We start from the raw sequence: 22563 nt of genomic DNA, 5'->3' as shown, positions 1-22563 counted from the left end.
CCTCCCACACACTCCTCAACTGGAGCCGGGGATCAAACACACCCTTGACAGGGAATTGAAGTGTGACCTTTGGGTCCAAGGGCTGATGCTCTAACCACTTAGCCAAACAACACCAGGGCTCAATGCAGAACTTTTCATTTCTGGGATAAAATAACCCACCAAAATGAGAAATAAGTGGCCATAAGACTGGTACTAAATTAATTTTGTAATGTTATAATGAATCCCTAGCCAAAAGGATTTTAGCAAGCAATAGTTACACTGAGTATTATTTTTAAACTATACATGAGCCCATCCCAAAATTTTTATTCATTTGACATAAAGGCCATCTACAAATCTAATTATTACCACATTAAGCAACTCACATATCACCTGAGCACAGTTCAACTTAATAATTGCTATGAATGTTTGTTATATGTCATTTCCCTAGGCTTTACATATTTACCTCATATAAACACCTTCTAAGTGGGTTGCCCAATCATTATACTCAATTCTAAGTGCCAGAAAGAAAACCTAGCAAACAAATATGTTTTTAAAATCAAAATTCATAAATAAAAAACTATCTGGTTAGTTCTATCCTTCATATTCACTTCTTAAACTTTTGTTTTACATGTCACTCAATCACTTAACAAGTAATTCTTGAGCCCCTATTATCCACCAGACGCTGTGCTGGGCACTGGGGATATAATCTACGCTAATAAAAGAGAAACATGAAAATTGGTGTCACTCCGCTACGCCCATCAGCCAATCAGAGCGACTATGCAAATTAACCCAACAAAGATGGCGGTTAATTTGCATATGCAGGAGTGGAGCAAAGACAGAAGGCTCCAGCCGAAGTGAAGACTGAAGACTGAAGAGGCTTGGCTTTTCCGCTGCAGCCGTAGTGGAGAAACCAAGCCTCGTTGCGGCAGTAGGTGAAAAGACAAGTCTCACTGCGGCCGGAGGGGAAAAGCCTAGCCTTGAGGTTTGGCATCTCTGCTGCGGCTGGACCAAAGGCCTGGGTCCCGGGTGCTAGAGGAAAACCGGTGCCGGCAGCCAGGGGAAGGAAGGCCTATTGCGCAAATATTCATGCAATGGGCTTCTAGTACTATGTAATAAAAGCCTAATATGCTAAGTGTCTTGATCATTCGTTTGACCATTCAACCAGTTGCTATGATGCAAACTGATCACCAGGGGGCAGATGCTCCAACCAGTAGGTTAGTTTGCTGCTGGGGTCTGGCTGGAGCCCTCCCGTGGTCCCTCCCCGCCCCGATCATGCACCGGTAGGGTCCCTCGGCCTGGCCTACACCCTCTTGCAATCTGGGACCCCTCGGGAGATGTTGGAGAGCCAGTTTCGGCCTAATCCCCACAGGCCAAGCCGAGGGACCCCACCAGTGCACCGGGCCTCTAGTAGTAAATAAGGGAAAGAGAATCTCTCCCTAACTACCTAACAGGGGGAGGAGAGGAGATAAGTAATTTATCATATATAAATCAGTTATGTTATAAAAATAATTTCCCCACAGCACTACCAGAAACATGTCACATGAGCATCTAACTGAGCTTAGGGAAAGCTTTCCAGATAAAGTAACAGCTGAAATACAGCTGCACTAGCCAAGTGCCATAATTCATTCTGATAAAACTAGAGTGTGTTCCCAAAAATAATACAGGAAGGAATCACAAAATGTTTTATTTGTGAGTAAATGTGAAAAATGTAGAGAAAGCAGTCTACAAATATTAATTTTCTAGACATATCTATGCAATACATAATGTCTAGTCTTGAACATTGTTTGGATAAAAGTGAAATAGTATTTAAATTTAACTTACTTGAACTATCAGAGTAAATGGCATCTTTTCCAAACATGTATAACTCTCCATCTTTAGAAATAACAGAACTACTTCCATTATTGCAGGCTGTATACACCACAATTTTTCCTTCCATCTTAATTATCTTTTTAGGTTTATAGGGTTTTGATTGCCGTCTGCTCTTAGCTTTAAAAAAGTTAAATTAAGGCATCAATGTACAAGTAAAAATAATTTGTATATAAACCACAAGGGAAAAAGACATGTTATTTGCACTTATGACACACTTTATTTTCACAAAGGCCTAGGTTTCCCAACATGTTAATTAAAATGTGTCAATCTTACAAGCCTCATCTAGTTAATTAAATTTAGGCTATCAGTGTCATATCTTCTTCTTTGTAGCACAATGAAATTCCCAATGGGAAACACAATCTTCTACCAAACTTCTGGGAAGCCCAATCTCAAGATTAGCTATTTACATTATCAAAACCATTTCATTACCATATGTTTAAAAATTCCCTTTTCTCTCAAACTCTATCTTACATATATTCTTATGTTAGAACCTTGAAAGTAAAATCAGTTCCTCATTCATTCAAAACATATTAAGTAGCTACACATAGTCAATGTGTAAGAAAGGGAAATATACAGAAGGAGGGAAAGTAAATAAATTCAATGTGGAGGATTCAAGCAACCTCTGCTTTCCAAACCTAAATCCCTAAAATCAGTAAAATATGGGAAATATCCATCTTCCTGTTTCTTTATTCAACCAGAATTTTGCATGCCTTTCAGAATAAAACATTCTGCTGTGCGGGGTACAGTTCTGGACTTAAAAATGCCATTATATCTTTTCATATAGCACGGTCCACATAGATACACACAGCAACTGTGTTATTTGGTACTCTGAATGCTAGAAGGAAAAAGTGGCTGTGCTAAAGCTTCTGACTATTTTAAGGGATTTTTTTCGAGGTCTTTTTATTTACACATGATTTTTACATTAGATGTTGACTTCAAACCTACTCCTCGTAAGATGCTACCCCAGTGTGCTAGACTGTATAAAGTAAATGCGAAGTTATAAAAAGAGAAACAGGACACTTTGAGGAAGACTTCATTGCTACGGGTTTGCTTTCATCTTAGAGAAATAACACCAAGAGCAGTGATCCATCAATAACTGACACTAATACAGAAGGTTACATAAGGTTTACTTTATTCTGAAATATATATTATTCTCAAAATTTGGGGTTACTTAAAATAATATATTGAAATAAGTAAGTTTGTAAAAATAGTAACAACTGACAAAAACAGAGAAATAGCCAAGTAAACATAAAGCATATAAAAATTCATGCATATGAACTGCAGAATACAATCTGCAATCACAGTTCTTTAGTAAACAGTATACCACCACCATTAACTGAATAAGCCCCAATTTAAAATCCTCTATTAACTTGGTGAGGTAACTGCAGTTGAAATTGATATGCCTCACGTTAATAAATTCTACACTATTTTTACTGACTATCCAGTTGATTACTTAACTTACTTGACTCTCCATCTTCTCCTTTACTAGCAGATCCTGTAAAAAATATGCTTCCATCTTCTGCAACTAAAAGGGCATGAGAGCCATCATGTCCAACGGAAAAATGCACAATCTTTGGAGATTTTGTAATTGGTAGTTCAACCCATTTTCCTGCTGAAGGACCACCTTGTTTGATTCCAAGACTCTGGTATTTTCCAGTGTAATATATCTGATATGTAAAAAAAAAAAAAAGAAGAAGAAGAAGAAGAAATAGAAAACAGGACTTAAAATGACTTTTGGAGTAGTGTACCAGGTTTTACTTGACAGAACCTTCCATGTTTTATTGAAGAACAAAAATAACAAGAACCCAAACTCTTTTTTAATATTATTTGACTTATGTGAGCTGAGGAGAGAAACAGGCATATTTTTCCAAAAAGACATAATAGGTTTTTCCTATCTATTCAGAATACTTATCTTTTGTCTCTCAATTTTATTTTATTTTTTAGTATTTCTTTTTAAAAATTATTTATCTTTATTGTTGAGGGTATTACAAAAATAAAATCTACAAAAATTAAATTGATGCCTTAATTTAATTTAGCTTTTTTTAAGAAAAATTATTTATCTTTATTGTTGATGTCCCCCATTTTCCCCCACTGCTTCTCCTCAGGCCTTAACCAAGCTACTGCCTATGTCCATGGAATATGCATATATGCAAATAAGTTATTTGGTTATTCTCTGTGTCTCCCCTCACACACACCCTGCCCCCCCCGCCCCCCCCCCCCCCACACATATATGCAGGGCGCGGCTATAGGGTTAAGCCTCGATCTGACCTGCTGGCAAAGCCACAAACAAGTCCCAGCTTAGAGGGCACAGTCCTCTTAGCATAATTAGGCTTGACCTTATGACACTCCCTAGACCTTATCTGGGAAGCTAATAGGCTGTGGGAGATGCAGCAAGCCTCCCAAAACAAGTGAAACTCACAAGAACATTGTAACTATGGTGACCACTATCTTGTTTACCTCTGGCTATAAAATAAAGGCTCAGCTTGCCTCTGGATCTCTCCCTGTGGCCTCAGCCAGGCACAGGAAGATCCACCTAGACCCAGCTTATTCTCTTTGTCACTTCTTCATCCATTCGCCACCCTTACTCAGGCTTTCGAACCCTTGTCTGAGCTGGCTCGACGCACCACACACACACACACACACACACACACACACACACACACACACACTTCCCTCTGAGATCCATCAGTCCCAGCCATGCTTCCATGCCTCTGGGCCTATTTTGTTCCTTGGTTTACAACTCAACAAAAGGAAGACAAACAATCCAATTTAAAAGTGTCTACCTAAGTAGACACTTCTCCAAAGAGGACATATGGACAGCATATAAAAAAGTGCTTAAAGGCACTAATCATCAGAGGAATACAAATTAAAATGACAATGAGGTATCACCTCACACCTGCCAAATTGGCTACCACCAATAAATCAACAAACAACAAGTGTTGGCAAGGATATAGAGAAAAGGGAACCTAGTACACTGATGGTGGAAATGCAAACTGGTAAGCCACTATGGAAAAGAATATGGAATTTCCTAAAAAAATTAAATATGTGATCCAATGATCCCACTTACAGGAATATATCCTAAGAATCCCAAAACACCAACCAGAAAGAATATAGGCACCCCTATATTCACAACAATGCTATTTACAATAGCTAAGATTTGAAAACAGCCAAACTGTCCAAAGTAGATGAGAAGATTAAAAAAGCTGTGATACATTTACAGAATGGAATACTATGCAGCTGTACAAAAGAAGGATCTCTTACCCTTTGAGACACCATGGAGGGACATGGAGAGTATTATGCTAAGTAAAATAAGCCAGTCAGAGAAAGACAAGTATCACATGATTTCACTTATAGGTGTAATCTAATGACCAAAATAAATCCACGAACAAAATAGGCCCACAGGCATGGAAGCATGGCACAGATTGACAGATCATCTTTCAATTTTATAAGATACTTTATAAGTATCCTGAATAGATATGAAAAATATGTTTAATAAATATACTCAAAACTCAAAACACTTAAGAAGTTCAGAAAATTCTCAAGTCATTTTCTCCAGTATAAAAAGCCCTACATACAAAAACACTGTGTTTGCATAGAAATTTTAGAATTATTTTAATTACCTTACTTTATCCTCACAGGCAGTAGATAAGAAAAAAGTTTTCAACTCCATAGATTGACCTCTACAATCTATAACTGAATTACACATGCTCCTACTTCCTCCAACCTGCAGTCTATATATTTCTGCTCATTTATAGAAATTTGCAATGGATATCCTATTCATCAAAATAAACACAAAATGTGAATTTATCCCCAACTCAAAAAATTACACAGAGTCCCATAATTAAAAAGTAAATATTTATAAAAATATAAGATTTCATAAAGTTTTATATTCTTAAATGTCAATTTTCTTTCATACTTTAGCACAAAATTTTACCATATAACATGAAATAATTTAAATCAAAATTTAAAATGATTGTTTACACATGTGAACTATATAAACTAATCAACTGATTGTACCGACTATCTCTTAAAGCAGAGAATGTTAATTTTTAATCCTAAAATAGTAATTTACCTTTCCATTTGCCGTTTTCATTAGTGCAAACTCTCGTCCTGCACCAAGAATTGCTGACTCCTCATCAAATCCTGTACCTGATAATACAACAAGACTAATAAATTCTATTATTTTAATAGAAATATTTTCACGCACAATTTGCACTATTTTGAGTAATTAAAAAGTCAATTCAATTAATATAAACAAAAACAAGTACGACAAAATGTCATATGCCTGAATTTTTGAAAATTATTAACAACAGGTACATTACTCCAAGGGAAGATATGGTCACCATAAACTTCTTAATTTGCTCCAAACTAGTGTCAGATTAATTTTTTAAATATAAAAAAGTTTTTTAAAGCAATGCCAGCAATATCCCTTGAATTACTGAACGAATAACACATTTTTAGTGCGCAGACATTATAGAATGCATTTAACCTTATTCTATTTGATCCTCACAATTATACTGTCTAGTTTATAAATAAATAAATATAAAGCTTGATGAGGTTTGTCCAGACCTTTGAGCATGAATAATGCCATGCAAATATCTGAATTAAGGTACTTCAAATTCTCCGTTCCATGCTTTTTACTACAGAAAATTTTAGGAATTTGAGCACATATGTGTGCATTTTCAAATTATAAAACTAATAGTAAATAATTATATATGGCACATTTTATGATTTTGTCCAATTATACAAGTTACTAATTAATTAGCTCATAGCATTGTTAAATTTAAAAACTGTAATTTCAATTCAATATTTTTCTATGAAAAAATACTACAAAATTCAATTAGTATGAAAGTAAATCACTATATGTTAAAAAGTGGCACTATTAACCCTGCAGCAGGTTTAACCCAAAAGTGAAACCCCATGGAAACTAGTAGTACTAATCACTACTACAACACTGCTAGAATAATTACACTAAATCTGAGAAATACACTGAAGTTGTCTCTATATCTGTATCAAAATGAAAGATTATTAATCAATTTGTTAGGTCAACTACCATTTCCACAATTTATAGGATCATTCTATGGCTATCCTGAAAATATTTCCAAACCAAAATTAAATGTTTCAAAAAGATAACTATGTATATCACTGTAGTAAAATTTTACAAAAGAAGTGTTCAAATTTTAAACAATTGAATATAGATGGAGCATATAAACTAATGATGTCCATAAGCATTGTCCATCTAAGTCTTATCAAATGTAAACTTATTTTCTTTTGATCTATTGAAAATGAAAATGGAAAATTATTAGTCACTTCCTTAAAATGGCATTCATATATCATACTGTTTAAAGGCCATATTTCCTGGATACTTATACATATTAATTCATAAGTGTGCTTTAAAGTAACAGCAAAATAGCTGCTAAAATATAAGCTACACTGCTGAAAACAGTGCTAGTCTTCAAAAGAATAAAGAACTTAAAAATTAAAATATGGAATAAAGGCTTATTTGACCATCCTACTTATAATATGCAAGTCCTTTTCCAGATCAAATAGCGAGATACCACAGGCGTGTAAGCATTTTCTGGCCAGTTTAAGTTGTAATTCTTGCTGTAGAACAGGTTCAGTGCTGGTGGCAAATATTCTGACAACAAAGCCATCCTAAAACAATAAAACATCCACAGTATTATGTTGCATAAATTGATCTTTTAAGGCTCTATATTCCATTTAACACAAATCAAGTAATATATAAGAAAGGGATTCCATTTACATCAGCTACTCATGATTCAGAGTACTTACATCTCTTGAAGCAGCTATCTGATTAATATATTCTCCATCAGTGAATAAAATATTTTGACCTTCAGTGTGGCAATCTGTGCAGAAGGAAGAAAAAGTAATTATTTTACACTATAAACCAACACCTCACAAAATGACTTTACTCCTCTGATGAAGTCAGAATGAGACTTTTCCACGCAATAAGGATAAACTTAAACTCAAAGGGAGACTGTGCTTTTTAATAAAGAATTACAAATTAGCAGGAACTAAATAATTCAACTAATAATACTTATTACATTTTGTGCTTACATTTATAAATCTTCCATAATCAAGAAACTCAGAGCCCACCTACTTTCAAAATGAATTAGTATTAAAGTCTGATCATAAACATGCACCACAATAAACAAACTACAGTCATAGGTTATAATCATTTCAATACAATCACATGCGAATGTAAGCAACACTCTTCCTCGGACATACATAACAGGTATTAGTGTCACAGAAAAATACAGACGGACCTAAAACTTCTGTACTTGAGTCTATGGTGCCCAACTACAGATATCCCTTGCTTTATAAAACAGAACTGGGTTTACAGTTTCTACTTAGACGTTTCATGCTTAATCCCAGCATTTTTAACAGTTAGCATGTTATACAATTTTTAAATGTTCATCCTTCATAGAACAGACAAATTTATGCTTATGTAGTTCTTTTTGTCTGAAAGTGCTCATAAATTTTGGCTGGAATACCATATTTTGTCAATATGTCCATATGTGGAACAGTATACTATATACTTTGATCAAAATAATGCACAAGCGCGATTATAACAAGGGATACCAGTATTACAGAAGGACCACTGGGGCATGTGTTAGTGACTGCTACTAAATAACATGAATCTACAAGCAAAATCAACATCTAAGCATAAACTGTATCCTTTTGGAAAAATAAATGTTCAGCAAGCAAGTAAAAAAGCACACACGCTTCCCAAAATAACTGCAGAGAACTAGGATGAATCACTCCATTAATTTACAATACCAAGAGAATAATATTTAATTTCTATTTGCACCTGAATCAACAAAACATAAAATTCTGTTTTTGGAATGCAGTAATGGAACCCACCCAAATAAGATGGATTACTCTGTATCTTTGCCCAGGAGCTTCATACTAGCATACTTCTTTATTATAAATATGCAAAACACAGGCAGACCCTTACCAAATAGAGAATTCAGTGATCACAAACTGGAAATAGAAACTGGGAGACAAGGCCCACTGGTAGCCCAAGAGACTTGGTAATCAAAGAGAGGAGAAATCGAAAGAAAGAGTTCCTAGTCCACTGTACAGAATACAAAGAGGCGCAAGAAAGATGCTTCTCAAGCTCTAAGCAGTAAGATTTTAAACTAAAAAGCAAAGAAGAAAAACTCATTATAATTCAGATAATTGCAGGGGTGAGGACTGAAGCGGCGCAAGAAGAGTAGCAAAAACCCTCATGATCTGAGGCAACCTGTCACCAGACATGGAGAGTAAATGACATAAGGATACAATACAAAAAATATGCCAACACATAAAGGCTAAAATGACAATAGGGGAAAAATTACGTTTTGAGTTCATCAATAATACTAGGTTTAAAACAACTAATTTATGAACTAGACTATAAGACAAGGTGGATCATGAAGCTCAAAGAATTACCAGATTTATATCAATTTTAAACATGGTATTCAATTCTGTCTATATCCAGACAATTCCCTTCTGCTTGTACTTGATTATAAAGCTATAGGGTAGAGCTGCCTGTAGCTTGAAAGAGAGAAAAAATAGTGCTGTTGAAGAAATTGCAGTCCAGGTCAAAGAAATGGAAAGATGGAAAAAGGCTTCTTCAGGCTTGAGGGCAAGTCTTCCTGCTGTGTGGTTTCAAAAAGATTTTCTCTTTATCCTTTCTTTATCCATCATGTAATGTTATAAGACAGCATCTTCAGGAAATATCAAGCAACATCTGCCAGTTCGTAAGGCACACAACATGGGATTATCCTCCCAAAGTTTGTTTCATTCTTCACAGTGAATACGATACGTATTTATGAAACACAGAAAGCCACACTTGTATTGGTAAAAAGTCGCATTTCATATATTAAATAATGTAAGCTGAAGATAGTAGTAAGGCATTTTTTATCATGGTGTAATAAATACAACAGCTGAAGACAGACCATTTAAAAATGGTCTTCTCAGTCAATCTCTATTAAATGAGGGTTTCTCAGAAGTAAATTGTTTATATTAGTATCCATCTGTTGGACGAAGGTTAAGAATTTCTTTCAGTTTATTATCCTAAAATAACTTGCACAAAGACAGAGCAATAGGGACACTCATTATGGTGTAATTTATATTGCAAAAAATTGGAAGAAACTTCCATCTCAATATGTTAATGAATGGAATATATTTTGTAACATTAAAATTATATTGTGGAAGACTATTTAATAGTCTGGAAATTTATTCATAATGATTAGTGAACAGGATAGGTTAAAAAGCAGTATGGAGCATAAAATCACTTTTTTACAAGTATGTACACATACATAGGAAAAAGATAGGAAGGGCATTCACCAATATGTTATAATATTTATATATGGGAAGTGGAGTTACAATGAATTTTGTTCTTTTTGTTTAGATAATACTATACATTAAATACAAGGTGGGACAAAAGTAGGTTTACAGTTGTTTGTATGGAAAATACAATTAACAGATAATAATACAAGAACAAACTGTGTTTTGTGTATTTACAATTATAAATCTACTTTCCCCCACCCTGTATAATCCCTTTTATATGGGGACGCACGTTATTACTTTAAAATATGTAATATTACTATTATTACTGTTATTCGAACCAGAGACATGGTCCAAACTTGTGACATTAAAAAAATTCTGTACAGATATCTAAAAACAGATGACTATTTACAAATTGTTTTAATAAGTCAGCTGATTTCCAAAGCAGCTTTTTTTGTGAAACACACATAAAATGTGGCATTTTCTTTAACAGAGTGTCATTTATACTAATTTGGATATGTGTATATATAGCAATGCTCAAAGAAATGTTTGATGAAGTTATAAAAATATATTTAAAAAGTAACAAGCAGGCTTGGAACAACTATCCTTCCCAATGTGATCTTCAGAAGTAGTTCTCTATCATTTTCAGATGGCAAAGTGCACAAGAGGTAATATTGCTGCTTACCATGAAATTATTGATAAATATATTAAGTATTCAATTATTTTAATATAAAGTCTTTCAGAATCTACTAAAGGTATAAGCAAATTCAAAGACTTTCCAATTGAGAATATATTATACATTTGCCCAATATTCCACAAAATTTAAGATCTACTCCCTCAGCATTTAGACAGCTCAGTGATTTGAGTGATAAATATGAGTAAAACCTCACAATTAAACCAAAGGAATCTTATCAGAGTATTATTAAAAGTATAAATGATGGAATTTTTAAAAATTTCTGAGCTGCCCTGAAATCTTTGTCTGTGAAAACCTTTTAAAAATAGAAGAAAACCCCAAGTGCATTGTTAAAGTAAAAATAAACAGGAGGTTCTTTATTCCAGCTATATGAGAGCCAGAGCTGTGGTTTTATCAAGAACAACAAACATCACCCCACTAATTCAGCAGCTGAAATAGCCTTGGTGGGGGGTCAGGCTGCACATGGGCTATAATTTAAAATAAAATAAAATAGCTGAAACCGGTTTGGCTCAGTGGATAGAGCGTCGGCCTGCGGACTGAGAGGTCCCAGGTTCGATTCTGGTCAAGGGCATGTACCTGGGTTGCGGGCATATCCCTAGTGGGGGATGTGCAGGAGGCAGCTGATCGATGATTCTCTCTCATCGATGTTTCTAACTCTCTATCTCTCTCCCTTCCTCTCTGTAAAAAATCAATAAAATATATTAAAAAAATATATAAATAAATAAAATAAAATAAAGAAAACACTTTTACTATATCCTTGATGTTTGTTTTCCTTAGATGTATTAACTTTATATAGACTATAAAATATTTTGCATGTCAAGATTTTTTTAACCTATTTGTAAACAGGCACTTTTCCTTGCTACTCATTCTTTATATGTCTAAATAGCTTAACATGCACATCTCTTAAAATAAAATATGAAGAAAAAAGTGAGGTGTTCACTAACATACCTGGTAACATGACAGTACCATCTTGTTCCAGTGTTTCAGGGCTTATTCTTATGGCTGTCATGCTGTGGTTATTCACATCTCTATACAATAAATAACCCTGATAACAACAAAAAATTTTGCTATATTATGTGTCAAATTTTTTTTTTCATTACCAACTTAGCAGTAAAAGTAGTCATACAGTTGTGTATTATGGTTTTTTGAGATATAATAATACATCACTACTGATGTGTAAGACAGGGTAAAGATTAAAAATATAAGAACATGGGTAAACTTTAATAAGGAGAAATTGTATATCACTGGGTATCAATTAACCTGTTATATTCTCAGATACATTTATTAGACCCTAGAGGCCCAGTGCATGAATTCGTGTATGGGGGTGGGGAGAACCATGGGAGGTTGGCCAACTGGGGGAGGGACCGCGGGAGGTTGACAGGCCAGGGGGAGGGACCATGGGAGGTCAGTCAGCCAAGGGGGAGGGACCACGGGAGGTTGGCTGGCCAGGGGGGAGGGACCGTGGGAGGTTGGCCAGGCAAGGGGGAGGGACCGCGGGAGGTTGGCTGGCCAGGGGGAGGGACCAGGGGAGATTAGCTGTGAGAGCACACTGACCACCAGGGGGCAGTTCCTGCATTGAGCGTCTGCCCCCTGATGGTCACTGCGCATCATAGCGACCATCTGTTCCAGTCGTTCAGTCATAATAGTTGCTTAGGCTTTTAGATATATAGGTTCTGCACTGGACAGCACATTTTGGTGAAAATTATTATATCACTTGCTAAGTAAATAAGAGAAATGACCACTGTTAGTTTAACAAATATTTTAAGGAAAAATAACAGAAATATTTAAGTTAATATTTAAAAATAAATAAAGTAGTAGTTTTAGACAGTGATATGTCCCTGAACATATTTTTGTAATGATTATTTTCCATGGCATTATTTATTAGATAAAATATAGTAGTGGCAAATAAAAATTCGATGAGACATTTTAAACCAGGTTAAGTTTTAAGAGACAATTACTGAGAAACTGATATCTTAAATATTAATTTCAAAATGCCCCCCAATAGTTTGTATAGTAGGATTATTTTTCATTTAACAATAGTAATTTCTTTAATTTTCAAAATGCTTTTGAATATCTTTTACTATTTGATACTAACAACAAACAGTGAGCTGGGCAAGGGACATCTTTATTCTCTATCTTCCACAAGGGACTTTGGCTTCACCTCTCAAGTAGGGATAGTATAGAAATCAACACTTCTGACCCCTCTGTGCATCGTTTATTTGCTTCTCTCTAGAGAAGGAAGAGTGATGTATCTGATCGTGGACACCCATCTGGTCATGTTAGTCAGGTGATAAGACAGCAGCATTAAGAAAGCAACATAGGCCCAGCTCTTTTTTCTCTTTGGTGATACTTTGCATGATCCTCTATGTAGGTAGCTATCTACTGGAAAGACCATACACTGTTCCCTGTAAGGTACTGGTTTAGATGAAGAATAAACGAGTTTATAGGAAGTTCTAACTTGGCCTCAGGTCACAGCTATATTCCTATTGCAGATTTGGTAATGATAAAGGCAGTCTTTGATTTTTATCTAGAGGCTCACTTAAAAGAGAAGTCCAACAGAAGACATTTTATCCCCATTTCACAGCAAAATCACAGACAATCAAATAATTTAACTGAGTTGACCAAAGTCACATAGCTAGTAAGAAGCAGGGCAAAAACTAAAAGTAGGCATTTAATGAATTCTAAGCCAAGTTCTTTACACTATACCATGCCACTGTTATAGACATATTATTAAAAATACACCATGTCTATTTAAATAGAAGCGATATTATTTATTGATTAAACAAGTACAAACCACGTTTTTAAAAAATAAGAAAGAAAAGTTTTGTTGATATTCTCCTACCTGAGCATACCCTAACCAAGACTTTTTTTCTTTTCTGTTTCTGATGCGAGATGTAGAATTATATATATGGCCCTGCAAAATAACAAGAGTTAGTCTACCAATAGTTTCATCATTAATAACCAATAAAAAATAGATGAATGATATTTAACACGTTTGTTTCCACTGTAATTTTTCAAAGAAATACTATTATATCGAAATTAGATGAAGCTAGAAACAAACAGAACACAAATCAGTGTGGATATAACTTGTTATGATTAAGAACTATAAGAAATCACATTACCCTAACTGTTCCACTGTATCCAGAGCCTATTTTGTATAATCCATCCTTGCATAGCAGATAAAGAAAAAATCCATCATTCTGAAGTAGACACTGATCATCTTCATCAACAGATATTTCTTTTAATGGCCACCTGTGCATTAAAGCTGCTTTTTTAATGCCATTGCTAAACCAGTCCTGAATTTGAATTTTTCCCACCAACACTGCCTGCACACTTCTCTGTAGTGAATTTAGTATTGTTGGCACCTATACAAAAGAGAAGGAAAAAAAAACATAAAAAGACATTGTTAAATGTGGCAAACATAAAACAGACAAAATAAAGACACTTTAATCATGTATAATCATTTATAAGAAAATAAATTGTTACAATTGCAGCAATAGAATAAAATACCTAGGAATAAATTTAATCAATGATGTTAAAGACCTGTAATCTGAAAACTATTAGACACTAATAAAAGAAATTAAAGACAACACAACAAATGGAAAAATATACTGTTTATAGATTAGAATTAATATTGTTAAAATGCCAATACTATCCAAGTAATCTACAGATTCAATGAAATCCCTATCAAAATACTAATGACATTTTTCACAGAAATAGAACAAATAGTCCTAAAATGTATATAGAGTCACAAAAGACCCTGAATAGCCAAAGCAATCTTGAGAAAGAAAAACAAAGCTAAAGATATCACATGTCCTGATTTCAAACTATACTGCAAAGCTATAGTAACCAAAACAGTATGATGCTGGCACAAAAACAGACACACGGATTAATGGAACAGAATGGAGAGCCCAGAAATAAAACCATGTTTACATGGTCAATAAATCTATGACAAAGGAAGCAGGAGACAATGGGGAAAAGGAAGTCTCTTCAATAAGTGTTGTTGGCAAAACTGAACAGACACATACAAAAACATGAAACAGGACCACTTCCTTACACCATATATAAAAATAAATTCAAAAGGGATTAAAGACTAAGATATGCAACGTGAAACCAAAAAATTATTCTAAAAAAGCATAAGCAACAAACTCTTTGACATCATTCTTAGCAATATTTTTTTTGGATTTGTCTCCTATGGCAAGGGGAACAAAAGCAAAAGAATAAACAAATGGGACTATATGGAACTAAAAAGCTTTGCATAGTGAAGAAAACCATCAACAAAATGAAAAGGCAACCTAGTAAATGAGAAAAGATATTTGCAAATGCTATATCAGATATCCAAAATATATAAAGAACCCATACAATTAAACAGAAAAAAAATCTGATAAAAAAATTAGCAGAGGACCTAAATAGATATTTTTCCAAAGAAGATATACAAATGACCAACAAATACATGAAAAGATGCTCAACATCACTAATCGTCAGGGAAATTAAAACCACAATGAGATATCACCTCACAACTGTGGGAATGACTGTCATCATAAAAACAATTAACAATAGTGTTGGCAAGGATATGGCAAAAAGGAAACCATTGTGCATTGTTAGTAAGAATGTAAATTGGTACAGCCATATGGAAAACAGTATAGAGGTGTTCCTCAAATATTTAAAAAAAGGACTAGCATACAATCCAGCAATCACACTTCTTGGTATTTATCCAAAGGAACTGAAGACACTAATTTGAAATGATATATGCACCCTAATATTCACTGCAGCATTTTTTACAATAGCCAAGATATGGAAGCAACCTCAGTGCTCATCAATAGATGAATGGATAGAAAAGATGTAGTACATATAAACAATGGAATATTACTTAGCCATAAAAAAGAATGAAATCTTGTCACTTGCAATGAAACTAGAGTTTCATTCATACAACATATGAAAGTTTCCATTTTTACTTTTTGTTTCAGATAATTTCTATTGCTGTCTACTATGAAAGACGATGCCCCTCCCCTTCCTAATCCTCAAAATTGAGCTACTTAACCAGTTAACTACCATGCATCCAAAATAGAAACCATCCCCACATGCCAAGATATTCTGAATTTAATTTTAAAAATCAATTTGCAATGAATATTATAAAAATAAATATATTACTCACAATTCGGGTGTTCTTGAATATTTTCAGCTGAAAATTCTCAGGAAAAATGATTTAAAGTTAGTCGAGGCTGCCACTTAGGGAAAAGATTTTTTTATTTTTTTTTAATAGACGCATGTGGCGTGTGGGGAAGGTCCGCCGCTTGCGTCAATAGACGCTTATGGTGTACAATGGGTTAATAATTTCTGGTTAAATCAGTATACAGAGGTCACTTTATTATGAATGTGTAATCATATTCAAGAACTAAGTCAAATTATAAAACATATATTTCTCACCTTACATAATTTTTCTTTGTTTTGTCCAGTCAACAACTGACCCATTTTTGCATATGCTAAGTTATCTCTATAACTATCTTTAAGTGTTACCCATACTCCTCTCAATAAAATAAAACATCATTTCCATTTTTCCCCTGCTTTAGTAGAGACTAAGGACAGTAGCAAACATAAAAGTAAATATTGTTGCATACCTAGCATGTTTGAATGCATCATTATCTTTCCCCAAACATGACCGATGATTGAGCTAGGGATGGTGAACATCATTTCCCCACCTCCCTCTCATTAAAGGCACTGTTCTGCTATTTTCTATGTCAGTGTTGCTTCTGAGAAGTGCAAGGCCATTCTGCTTGATCTTTTTGGTACACAACCTGTCTTTTTGCTTTCTGAAAGTTTTATCATCTCTTTATTACCACTGTTCTGATTTTGTAAAGGTATGTCTAGTGTGAGCCTTTTTCATTCATTGTATTAGGCACTCAGTGCATTTTTTTTTTTTTTTTGTCAATATGAAATGTTTATATTTGTGGTGAATAAGTTTTCTTTGTAAATTTTCTGAGGTAATTTCTTCCTCTCTGCTGGATACCTAGATATTGGATTTCCTAGTTGGATCCTCTAATTTTATTTTATGTTACACATCTCTCCCCCTCTCTCCCACTCACCAATTCTCTCTCCTCTCCTCCCCCCTCTACCCACCCCTTTTCGCTGTCTCTCCTCCACACCTCCCTTCTCTTTCTCTTATTTTCTGAGGATCTCTTCAACCTGATCTTCTATATTACAACTATACTAAATGCTTTTCAATCTTCAACATTCCACTCTTATTCTTACCTCCATGCCATAGCACAGTGATACCAAGAATATTCTCTCCATACCCCCAACACTAACACCTCCTGCCTCTGGAGTGTCTCATTTTTAACTCATCATTTAAATCTCACCTCATATCCTGGTCAAAAAAAAACAAAAACAAAACACACACACACACACACATCACATGGATGCCTAATAAGCTCATGTGTTTATGTTCACTATACTTTTAAAATTTTGTATATGATATCAGAATGTTTGTTATTTTATTAAAATTTAAGAAGTATTTATACATTTTCAGTATATATTTATATTAAAATTTTTGCCAAACTCTTAAAGCACAGCAGCAGAACATATTTTGAAAAACACTGCATAGAGGAACTTCAAAATAATTCAGGATAACCCTAGCTGGTTTGGCTCAGTGGATAGAGTGTTGACCTGCAAACTGAAGGGTCAAGGGTTCAGATTCTGATCAAGGGCACGTACCTCGTTTGTAGGTTTGATCTCTGGCCCTGGCCAGAGTGACTGTATGGGAGGCAACCGATGATGTGTCTCACATCGATGTTTCTCTCTCTGTCTCTCCCTGTCCCTTCCACTCTCTCTAAAAATTAATGGAAAAATATCCTCAGGTGAGGATTAACAACAAAAATGAAGGATCATAAAGAGGGAAAAGAGGATTTCAGGCAGGACAGAAAGAGGAAAAGAGTAAGGATAGAAAATTAAAGTAAGGGCACAACCCATGTTTGATAAGGAGAGTTCCATATCACTGAGAAGTCCCAGAAACGACCCATTGTACTCCTTTTGCTATCTTTGGCCTGCTTAAAACAGACGGAGGTCGCCTTTCCATGTGTTCTGGAGCTTATCCAAGGGGCCAGAGAAAAGTAGTAACTTCTTACTCAATTTCCAAAACCATCCAAAATAATTAAATCAACTTTACATATTAGGATGATAGTTCCCACCATTAACAATGACAAAAAGTTTATTCCATAAATATTAAAAGCTTAAAATGTATTATGCAAGTTAAAGTAGCTCAGAAACAAATCATGAAAAACTACAATCAACCGATCAAAAATATAGTAGAATAATACCATATCTTTTTCTTTAAACAGAGAAAAGATGTTTGGAAACTATGAAGAAATTCCATATTTGAAAATTTAGGGCAAGAGAGGTGGGAGAGGTTGGAGAGCATGATGCCGCAGAGAAAGATAAGGCTGTGGTGCTGACACAAAACTAAGCTCAAGATTTGCATTTTTGCCAAATTTCATTTATTACCTTTAATGCTACAGAGTTAAACACACATGTAGCTTAGCTTGAATATGATACATTACTTATATATCAACTTTGGACAGATCAAACTATTACACAGACTGAGAAAAATCAGGAACTCCTACTGATAGAAATCAAGATGAATTCAGCATCTTATCATTTTCAAAGCAGCTATAAATATGAAATACCTGAATAGTTTGGCAAGCATGGCTGCCATTGTTGGTGAGGATAGCAGAGATGGCCTGAAGTGTCCTTCCTGTTTCTCCCCAAGAAGCCACCAGACTAAAGAGGCAAGCACAGGAAAGTGCTGTCAGAGACTGTCCTGTGCTGTCATTCATGCCAGTACTTCGAACAGTGATTTCCAAAAGGAGCTGGAAGAGAGACTCTGTAGATAAAATAGAATTCAATTATATTCACTCAATGGACAGAACATTATATGCATATGTTTATTTATTTTTACCTTTGCCTCATTACAAAAAAAAAATTTAAGGCAGCTTGAATACTTATTTTGCATTAGTTCCTTCTAGTTATCCTTTTTTTCAAAGAAGTTAGAAGATTTATATACAGAGGACCTTAGAAAACATTAGTTCAGTTCCTCATTTTTATCAATAAAGTCATGGAATGTATCCAAGGTAATTTATAAGAAACTTTCCTTGAGGCATTCACATATGCCAGAAACATCCTATTAAGTAATAGACTATTTATTGCACTGATTTTACCTTTAAGGGAAAAATACGAGCTTCTTAAAATGTTAAGTGCACAGAAAATTATGTATTTATTTGCAAAACAACAGAATACATAAAATATGTGCTGTAATTTACTTTATTATAAAACCAGAGGCCCAGTGCATGAATTTGTGCACAGGTGGGGGGGCCAGCTGGCCCAGCCCCAACCGGCGTGGATCAGGCTGGGCCTATCTGGAGGAGGAGACGGTGGGAGGTTGGCCAGCCGGCCCGCCCAGATCGGGGCCCAATCAGGGCTTGGCCAGCTGGGGGGAGGGGCCGTGGGCAATTAGCTGGTGGCACCCGCCCCTGATTGGGGTGGGGAGGCTGATTGGGGGCAGGGCCAACCATGAGATGGGGCTATGGGTAGTTGGCCAGCCAGCCCTGCCCCTGATCGGGGGCCAACTGGGGGCAGAGCTCACTCGGGGGAGGGCCGCAGGCCAATCAGGGTGGTGAGAGCCCCATGGGGCGGGGCTGGCCAGGGGGAGGGGCCACAGGTGGTTGGCCAGCTAGGCCTGCCCCTGATTTGGGTATGGGGGCTGATCTGGGGTGGGGCTGGGCAGGGATAGGAGCTGTAGGAGGTTGGCCAGCTGGCCCCACCCCCATAGGGGGTGGGGGCCGGGTGATCAGGGGCCGGGCAGACTTGGGGGAGGGGCCACGGGAGGTTGGCTGGCCAGTCACCCCATCCAGCCGGTTTGCTGGCTGCAGTGGGCATCACAGCAACCAGTTGTTCTGGTCGTTACATCATTCTGGTCGCTGGCTTTTTATATATATAGACTACCTTTATTGCTAACATAGCAGTTCACACTTACAGAGGTGATGTGTAATTCATTTTATACCCTAGAAAAACCTCCAATCCAAAAAACCCGATGTCCTCCTCCTTTGATTAGTAATGAAAATGGAAGCACAGGGAGGTTAAAAGATTCTCCTAAATTATAAATCCATTTAGTGGCAAAGATGGAAAAATAACACATGAATGTTCTATGGCTATCAGAAGTCTCCACACAAAATTCCCTGAACAACTCTGCCCAAGATTTAATCAACAGACTTCTGGATACCTCTTCTCTAGAAGGGAAGGGGAATTTGAAAATCTTTAAAGAGTGACTACTCAGTCAGAAAAAGACAGAAAAACTGAGAAAGATAAAGAGAGGGAGAAGGAAAGGGGATGGAAGAAGGAGAACGAGAAAAAGAGAATTAATGTATCACAATTCTCTTAAAATTACAAAGCAATTCAGTTTGTTTTTTTGGAGGGTTAGGGGGGTTTTGCTAACTCATGGAAATCTAGGCTTCCTCTATTACTCATCATCCATACCTAATCCTTAATTAAGTCCTGCCAATTTTGCTTCCTAATTAATTCCTCTACTTTTCTATCTCATTACTATCTTCCCAACTCATGCTATCTTCATCTCTTTTTTTAAAAAATATATTTTATTGATTTTTTACAGAGAGGAAGGGAGAGGGATAGAGTTAGAAACATCAATGAGAGAGAAACATTAATCAGCTGCCTCCTGCACACTCCCTACTGGGGATGTGCTCGCAACCAAGGTACATGCCCTTGACTGGAATCGAACCTGGGACCCTTTAGTCCGCAGGCTGATGCTCTATCCACTGAGCCAAACTGGTTAGGGCCTATCTTCATCTCTTAATCAGACTACTAAAAAGTATTCATAAATTTTAGCTCCTACCATTCACTTTTTCCTCTTTATAGCCAAAAAGAATTTTCAAACCAAAAATCTGGTTTTTCACTTAGTATCCATTCTCTTCTTTGTTAATTCCTTTTGCTCCTCTTCCTTCTTTCTAGTCTCCATCCCTTTCTTCACTTGTGTTTCCGTTTTCCATCTAACCTTCCCCTTTGCCTTCCCTCCACCTTTCCCTCCAACTATCCTTCCTTTCCTCCATCCTTTCATCTATCCTTCTTTCCATCCTTTGTCCTTCCTTCCTTCTATTATTATCTTTCGGCCCATTAATCTTTTAATTATTCAGTAAATACTTGCTGAATTCTTCCTATACATCAGGAACTATTCAAGGTTAGCATAGTACATTGGCAAACAAGACAAAGAATGCTTCTGTCATCAAAATGTTAGATTCAAGTGAAAGGAAACAGTGTAAGTGATATAAAATAATGTTTTAAAGCATAAGAAAATACAGGGTAATTTTCCATTCCTCCTTGAGCACTAATCAGACTCCTTTAACATGGCCTATCAAACTCCACATGATCTAGTCCCTGACTTTTTCCTCACCTCTGACAAAGCTGTCTCTCTTTTTAGTCATTTTCCTTCCTGTCTCAGAGCCTTCCCGCATGCTGTCCTTTCTGCCTAGAAACTTAGTTAATTGCTTCCTACTTACCCTTTAAATCTCAAATGCCACATCTTGAGGGAAGTCTGTTATAGACTCTAAGAATTCCCTCTGCTTTCTCCTATGCTACTCCACATTTGAAATCATATATGTGTCCAACTATCTGATGCTAAGTCCCATAACAGCAATAACAATGTCTGGATTGATTACCCTTGAATGATAGCTCTTAGCACAGAACATAGGAGGTGCTATTACATTTAAGTAACTACTTGAGAACATATATTATAACCTGAAATTGAACAGAAGTATAGATATAAAGGAATATTTTTTTAACTATACAATTTGTAAACCAAAATCCATTTAAAAAAAAAAAGAAACTTAGTGTATAATAATCATCAAGCTATTCCAATAGCAAAAGTGAAACATATACATACATTTCATGAAATATACCAAAATAGAAAAAAAGTATAACTAATGTGGTTATATTAGAGCAAAAGAAAAAAGCAGGCAGATTTCAATATAAATTTAGTTTAAAAAAAACAAATTACTTACATCTTTGATCTAATAAAACAAAATAAAATATATGAAGTGATCATAAATCCTTCAAAAGAAAAATAAGTCAAAGTAGTAATCAGAAAGAAGCACTTAAAGGATAGAAGAGACTAGCAAATCAAATCCAGCAATGTAATTTTTTAAAATACAGGAGATAATGTAACAAGTAAAAATATTTCCTCAATAGATATTGTATCATCAAATGTCAATCCTAAATTTAAGTTATAAATTTAATTTAATACCAAAAATGGTTTTTCCTTTTAAATGAATCCTAAAATACATGTGGAAGAATAAGTATTAAAGTATTTAAAAAAAAAAAGGACAGAAGAGAGAACAAAGGTTAACAAGAAAATAAAGGCAAACAAATTAATCAGATGAAAGTTTTGATGGAAGATGATTTAGCTAAAGCACACATTATAATTTCAAAACTCAGTATTACGAACAAGATCTATTTTTAAAATAATAAACGAAAGGGAGTATTTAGGTATAGGCTGGATACAGAAAAAAGTATGTAACAACTGATAAAAGACAACAGAATGGTAAATGGTCTAGAAGAAGAATGACTATCATGTTGTTCAAAGTAAGAAATAGGATATACAGGTGTTAGTGGATATTTTTAATATTTCAATTTGTTAATTGACAAACCATAGCTAAGAATAACTAGTAAAA

At 35.3% G+C, this 22563-nt stretch overlaps 1 protein-coding gene across 5 annotated transcripts in view; it reads right to left on the bottom strand.

The window, feature by feature from the left end:
- Nucleotides 1-22563, bottom strand: part of MYCBP2 (MYC binding protein 2) — a 310493-nt gene that overhangs the window by 210242 nt on the left and 77688 nt on the right. For all 5 annotated transcript variants that reach the window (XM_081083308.1, XM_081083309.1, XM_081083312.1 and 2 more), the window contains exons 5-13: nt 18514-18710; nt 13957-14199; nt 13677-13748; nt 11783-11879; nt 7642-7715; nt 7365-7503; nt 5921-5997; nt 3311-3515; nt 1801-1965 (exon numbers count right to left, since the gene is read on the bottom strand). In XM_081083308.1, coding sequence (XP_080939434.1) covers nt 1801-1965; nt 3311-3515; nt 5921-5997; nt 7365-7503; nt 7642-7715; nt 11783-11879; nt 13677-13748; nt 13957-14199; nt 18514-18710 — 1269 coding nt within the window. The remainder of the gene's footprint in view (nt 1-1800; nt 1966-3310; nt 3516-5920; nt 5998-7364; nt 7504-7641; nt 7716-11782; nt 11880-13676; nt 13749-13956; nt 14200-18513; nt 18711-22563) is intronic.

Source organism: Myotis nattereri, assembly GCF_964212035.1.
Source record: "Myotis nattereri genome assembly, chromosome: 2".
In the NCBI taxonomy this organism is placed as follows: Eukaryota; Metazoa; Chordata; class Mammalia; order Chiroptera; family Vespertilionidae; genus Myotis; species Myotis nattereri.
This window is presented reverse-complemented; position numbering and strand designations above follow the sequence as displayed.